The sequence below is a fragment of the Chiloscyllium plagiosum genome, chromosome 29, assembly GCF_004010195.1.
Source record: "Chiloscyllium plagiosum isolate BGI_BamShark_2017 chromosome 29, ASM401019v2, whole genome shotgun sequence".
In the NCBI taxonomy this organism is placed as follows: Eukaryota; Metazoa; Chordata; class Chondrichthyes; order Orectolobiformes; family Hemiscylliidae; genus Chiloscyllium; species Chiloscyllium plagiosum.
The window spans coordinates 9,730,721-9,737,772 of NC_057738.1; the positions used below are offsets into that span (position 1 = coordinate 9,730,721).

The window sequence follows — 7,052 nt, forward strand, 5'->3', positions numbered from 1 at the left end:
GCAGGAGCCCTTCATTATGAATTCCTGAAGGGCTTCTGCCCAAAACATCAATTTTTCTGCTCCTGCCTGACCTGCTGCACTTTTCCAGCACCACTCTAATCTTGACTCTAATCTCCAGCATCTGCAATCCTCACTTTCGTCCACTATTGGCCAGGCAACCAGTTTACAAATTCTTCTTCTCAACAACTGAATTATTCACTTTTCAGAATAGCATAGAAAGCCAGAAGTGCAAATTGCATCTTCAACATGCAGAAAGCTCGAACATAAATAACATTTATATATGTTGTGTTAGCAAGGAAACACCTGCGACTTTGTCTGCAAACCCAGGAAAAATGAGGGATTACAACCAATGTTGACCAGTCTGATACAAAGCTCAGAAATTTGAACCTTGTGCTGAATAAGCTGAAGGTTGGGGGGTGGTTCTGGTGGTGGCAAGAAATGTTAAAAATTGTAAACACTTTGAGGAGATAAATAATGAATGGAAGTATTGATCAGTTAGAAAATCAATAATGAACCAGTGCAAACTTCAGGAATATCAGTGAAAGGACAAAGTAGAAAAGTTAGAAGAATATTATTTTTATACAGTGTTATTGGAATATGGAGTGATTTACTTCCAGAGTGGCAACTGAAACAGAGACCACAAAGTCAACTAAGAAACAACTTGTAGTGCAGGTCCTTGAAAGTGGGGTCGCAGGTAGATAGGATAGTGAAGGCGGCGTTTGGTATGCTTTTCTTTATTGGTCAGAGTATTGGGTACAGGAGTTGGGAGGTCATGTTGCAGCTGTACAGGACATTGGTTAGGCCACTGTTGGAATACTGCGTGCAATTCTGGCCTCCTTACTATCGGAAAGATGTTGTGAAACTTGAAAGGGTTCAGAAAAGATTTACAAGAATGTTGCCAGGGTTGGAGAATTTGAGCTATAGGGAGAGGCTGGACAGGCTGGGGCTGTTTTCCCTGGAGCGTCGGAGGCAGAGGGGTGACCTTATAGAGGTTTACAAAATTATGAGGGTAATGGATAAATAGGCAAAGTATTTTCCCTGGGGTCGGGGAGTCCAGAACTAGAGGGCACATGTTTAGGGTGAGATGGGAAAGATATAAAAGAGACCTAAGGGGCAACTTTTTCACGCAGAGGGTGGTATGTGTATGGAATAAGCTGCCAGAGGAAGTGGTGAAGGCTGGTACAATTGTAATATTTAAAAGACATCTGGATGCGTATGTGAATAGGAAGGGTTTAGAAGGCTATGAGCCAGGTGCTGGCAGGTGGGACTAGATTGGTTTGGGATATCTGGTCGGCATGGACGGGTTGGACCGAAGAGTTTGTTTTCATGTTGTACATCTCTACGACTCTACGACTCCATATACCAAAAATGACTTTCATGATATAATTTCTAAGTGAAGTACAAATTTGGGATTTAGAAACAAGTTAATGGCTGAAGTATTTGAGACCAAAGATTCTACACCTATATTAAAGGTAAAATCCTTAAATGGTCAAAGATGACTGTTCTGCTGAAAAGCAGGAGAATACATACATTTCTGTAACGACTGATCTTCTCACAAAGTTGCAGGGATGCATTCCTATACTAGGATTTTATTAGCTTATTCAAATCACCCAAAAGCCACATTAAATTGGTTAGTAACAATACTTACCAAAGATCACACAGGACAGTATCACAAACCCCTGTAGTGTAACTTACGTCAACAGTGATTCCAAGTGTGAAAGTTTGAAAGAGGTGGGTTTCATATAAGGAGCAGCAGGGATAATTCCTGATATTTTCATATACGTTGCTTTCCACTGTTTAGCTTTCCTGAGATTTTCTCTGGAACATGAACCAACTTTTACCATCTTGGTGGCACTTTTGACTTTAAAGTGAGCTTTTGAGTGTATATCTGTGTCAGTTTAAGTCTACCTATTTCCCTATCTGTAACATTAGCTGAATCCACCTGTGCTTCAGCTCAGCAGCTACTGAAACTCTCATTATTGCCTCTTTTACCTCTAGGCATGACTGTTCCTTTATGTCTAATCATTCTCCCATGCTCAAATCTCTGTAAATTAAACTCACTCAAGACAATGGTGAGGATAAGCGTGGAATCTAAATTTTTGGAGTTTTAAGTCTCCATTTAGTAAGACATATTAAAAGATGGATGTCCTATTCCAACAGCCAGCATTCAAATTAGTTCCTATATTTAGAAACACATGTGAATCTCCAGTTAAATGTACACTACTTAAACACAATTAAACATTCAATTACTAGATAATTAATGCCCGTACACTGACTTGCACCCTATCACTCTCAGTTGAACAAAATCTAGATTTTACAACTCTCATCCTTCTATTCAAAACCCTTCATGATGCCTTCTTCCCAATCTCTAATCTCCTTCAGCAGTTCTACAACTTCCAAGAAATGTGTGGTCTTTTAATTCCACCACTAACAGCACTGTCTTCAGCTGTCAAGGCCACGTTAACTGGGAATAACTCACTAAACTTTCACAGCACTCTTTACTTTTCCTCCTTAAAACTTATCTTATTGACAAAGCTTTGTGCATGTGTCCTTGTATCTGCATGCTGCTCATGTTCAATTGCTTTCCATCAGTCCTGTGAAATACTTTAGGTCATTTGGCCATATTAAAGGAAAGTTACCAAGACAAGTTGTGGTTGCTACTAATGAGTTGTCCGAGCTTCCCTGGAGTGGTGCCAACAGGGCTTCTGGAATCACATGATAGCTTTACAATTGAGCAGCATGGAGCTCATTTGGAGTATACTAAGAGTAGATTATATGTATGAATTTGACTACCTTTTTGTTAGCACTGAGGTTTGCTGCTGGAATTTGCAAAGTAACTTGATAATCTGTCTGTTTATTCATCTCTTCTGCCAGAAAGTTTGCTTCTCTCACGAGAGCATTAGCTTTCACTATTTGCTCTCTCAACTTCGACAGACTGTGGCGGAACAGCTGATCTCTGCAACAGGAAGAAAGACAGGAAAAAAAATGAAGCACTTTCCTTCTTTCACAAACATTTACAGATTATCGATGATGGAAATGTCTATGGCTAACTTTTTATTCACAAATTTGTAACTTTTAGAATTATGCAGAAGATGCATTCTATCGGAGACTATCCACTGCATAATATTTTCACATTGAAAAGCTTGTTAAGTAAAAATGCAGTTAAGTAAAAATGTCTCTATGGGGCTGTTTTCCCTGGAGCATCAAAGGCTGAGGGGTGACCTCAGAGGTTTATAAAATCATGAGGGGCATGGATAGGATAAATAGACAAGTCTTTTCCCTGGGGGGGGGGGGGAGTCCAGAACTAGCAGGCATAGATTTACGGTGAGAAGGGAAAGATATAAAAGGGACCTAAGGGGCAACTTTTTCACACAGAGGGTGGTGCATGTATGGAACGAGCTGCCAGAGGAAGTGGAGGAGGCTGGTACAATTGTAACATTTAAAAGGCATCTGGATGGGTATATGAAGAGGAAGGGTTTGGAGGGATATAGGCCATGTGCTGACAAATGGGAGTAGATTAGGTGAAGATATCTGGTTGGCATGGACGAGTTGGACTGAGGGGTTTTTTTCTGTGCTGTACATCTCTATGACTCCAGAGTTATTCATTCTGGGATAATTCACTTTTAAAAAATGCTTTACATATCAAAACTCAATTGAATAATATATCGAAGTGTTTTTCTTATACAGGAAGGGAATATTGGACAATAAGTAAACCTTCCATTTTCTAATTATGCTGCTTCACTGCATAAAACCAAGAGCTCCTCAATTCAATTGAATAGATGCACTCTAGCAGTCCCACAAAGTTAACAAAATGAAACACAACTTGAGACACAATTGATAACCTTGCACTTTCAAAACATGGGAAGGAATAATGGAAAAATAGTGACTGGTTCAAGATTATCGCCATCATGATGGAACACATCACTGAATCCACGGGCTTGGTTTTCATTAATTACAAGAGTGATCCCAGTGAAAAGACTGTGAATGCAGAGCATATGAACTAAGGTCTAGCATACTAAGCCATGTGCCAATGACCAGTGGTTGATGCTTTATAAAACATGCAGATGTTTAAGAAGGCTAGAATGGATTGGAAGGGGTCAAAAAGGTAACAGATCCATCAAAGAAATTGGTTCCATAAAAACAAAGGTAAAAGATGCGATCACTGATTGAAATAAACAGATGGAAAGATGAGTGGAATAATACACGAAGTTGTATTCTGTGCAGAACAGTGTCACTGAAGAAGCTGTAGACATACAGAAAGCCTACTTGGCATAACAACAGGACACAGAACTCACAGTGGAGGAGCTGTGCAAAGTTATTGACACACATATCATGGACAAAGCTTTGTGTACTGTTGCGAGACCATGTGATCACATCAAGTACGAGAGAAACCAGCACATCTGCACAAACATTTTTATTGCTGATGCATTTTTTTTGTTTATCTGTTGTGGGACCTGGGCATTGATAGCTAAGCCAGGAATTACTGTAAATCCCTATTTACCCTGGAGAACCTGCTGGTGAGTTGCATTATTGTAACACTACAATCCTTGGGTGTCGAGGAACACTCACTGTCCTGTTTAGGAAGGGTTTTGACCCAGTGACAGTGATGGAAATAATACAGTTCCAAGTCCGAATGAAGAAAGGCTGAGGGGAATTTGCAGGTGATGGTGTTCCCACATATCTGTTGCCCTTATTCTTCAAGGTGGCAACAGTCACAAGTTTCAGAGGTGCTGGTGATGGAAGCTTGGTGAGTTGTTGTACTGCATGTGCAGATGGTGCATATTGCTGTCACAAAACATCAGTGGTGAAAGGAGTGAACATTTCGGGTAGTGTATAGGGTGTCAACCACGTATGTTGATTTATCCTGAATGATGTTAGAGTTGCACTCACCCAGGAAAGTGAAGCATCTTCCATCACATTTTTGACTTGTACGTTGTAGATTGTGAACTATTACTGGCAGACAGGAGATAGCCCCAGCAGAATTACTAGCCTCTGACATAATCTTAAAGCCAGTTTTTATAAGGTTGGTCCCATTCAGTTTCGGTTTAATAGAAAATCCCCAGGATATTAATAGTAGAGGGATCCATTGATGGTAATATTATGGAAGTCCAGGTGCAATGATTCGATTTGCTATAGTTGGAGATGGTCATTGCCTGGCACTTCCGTGGCACGTATGTTTCTTGCCACAACAGCTCAAGCCTAGATTTTGTCTGGGTCTTGCTGCATATAATGTGGATGTGCTGGTATTGGACTGGGGTGAACAAAATTAAAAATCACACAACACCAGGTTATAGTCCAACAGGTTTATTTGGAAGCACTAGCTTGGGGAGCTCTGCTTCTTTGTCGAATACCTGGTCAGGAAGCTTGCACTTCTAAATAAACCTGTTGAACTATAACCTGGTGTTGTGTGATTTTTAAACTTTGCTGCATTCAGGCACAGATTGCTTAAGAATTGGAGTAATCACAAATCTTGCTTAATATTGTTCGCTGATGATTCCGCATCCCTGTTTCTGACCTCATGATGGAGGAAAAGTAATTGATGAAGCAAGTGAGATTGATTGAGCTTAGTGATGTCTTGTGGCTGGGACTAATGACCTTGAACAAGCACAGTTACCGGTTTTTGTGCAAGGTAAGAACTTAAAACAGTGAAAACCTTCCCTTGATTTTCACTGACTCCAGTTCTTCTGTGGCTCCTTTATGCCATACTAGGTCGAATATTACCTCATTGTCAAAGGCAGCTATTCCTACCATGGCTCTGGAGTTCCGCTCTGTTGTCTGTGTTTAGATTAAGAATGTAATGAGGCAAGGAATGGAGTGTCAACAAACAGATTATTCCTTTGCAAATATCACTATTGATGACCCTTCCATACGTTTGCTGATGGTTAAGAGTATTCCACAAGGCCAGATTTCATTGTCCTACTTCTTTTGGACAGGACATAGCACGGCACCTTTCCACATTGTCAGGTACATGCCAGTATTGTAGCTGCCCCGGAACAGCTTGGACACAGCTGTATCTGGAGTAAAGTCTTCATTACTATCCTCTACTATTGGCGGAATGCTGTGAATACTAATAGCTCCTCCAGCTGTTTCTTCATGTCACATGAAGTGAATCAAAATGAATGATGATTGGCAGTGACCTTGAGGACCTCAGGAGGAAGCAGAGACAGATCACCCACTCTACGTCTAGCTGTAGATGTAAATAGTTCAGCCCTGCCATTTGCACTAATGTGCTGAGCTCCCCAATCATTTACAATGGGATATTTGTGGTATAATCCTATTTTTTTTTGTTCACTACTCAGGGCTTGATATGGTATGACTGCAGAACATAGATCAGATGTGTTAGTTACGGGATTGTTTCACCTTGCTTTTTGCATGGTGCTTCTGCTGAAGGCAGGTAATTGTCCTATGTTGTAGCTAAGTTGACACCTCATGTTTAGGTATGCCTAGTACGATTTGTGTTGTGCCCTCCTTCATTCATCAATGCACCAGGATTCATCTCACAGCTTCATGATGTTGGTAAAACTGGGATATGCTGTAAATAAGATCACAGATAGTTGGTAAACACAATTCAACGGCTGCTGATGGCCTCAGAATCTCATATATGACATCAAGGAGCAGTAGCAGAACTGCAGTCAGTGAAAATCAGTTCCATTTAGCATGAGGGGAGCCATACAATACAATGGAAGGTATCCTCAATGTGAACAAGGGAACTTTTACAGTACAACACCTGAATCTTTGGTGATCAATAAGGTTACATTTGAGCACCGAACGGTCTTTGGCATATTCTTCTTTTTGTTGCTATCAAACGCATTCAAGTCATTTTCAGAGTTGCTGACAAGCGTCAAGACTTCATCAGAGAGTTATTCCATGCTAACAATACCACACTATGTGAGAAGATTTGTAGCTCGGGTGCTCGTTGTTGTGGTTCTGTTCGCCGAGCTGGGAATTTGTGTTGCAGACGTTTCGTCCCCTGTCTAGGTGACATCCTCAGTGCTTGGGAGCCTCCTGTGAAGCGCTTCTGTGGTGTTTCCTCCAGCATTTGTAGTGGTTTG

General features: G+C 40.8%; 1 protein-coding gene across 8 annotated transcripts in view; it reads right to left on the reverse strand.

The window, feature by feature from the left end:
- kif13a (kinesin family member 13A) overlaps positions 1–7,052 on the reverse strand; it is a 329,481-nt gene that overhangs the window by 93,275 nt on the left and 229,154 nt on the right. For all 8 annotated transcript variants that reach the window (XM_043719134.1, XM_043719129.1, XM_043719127.1 and 5 more), the window contains exon 18: positions 2,794–2,956. In XM_043719134.1, the coding sequence (XP_043575069.1) occupies positions 2,794–2,956 (163 nt within the window). The remainder of the gene's footprint in view (positions 1–2,793; positions 2,957–7,052) is intronic.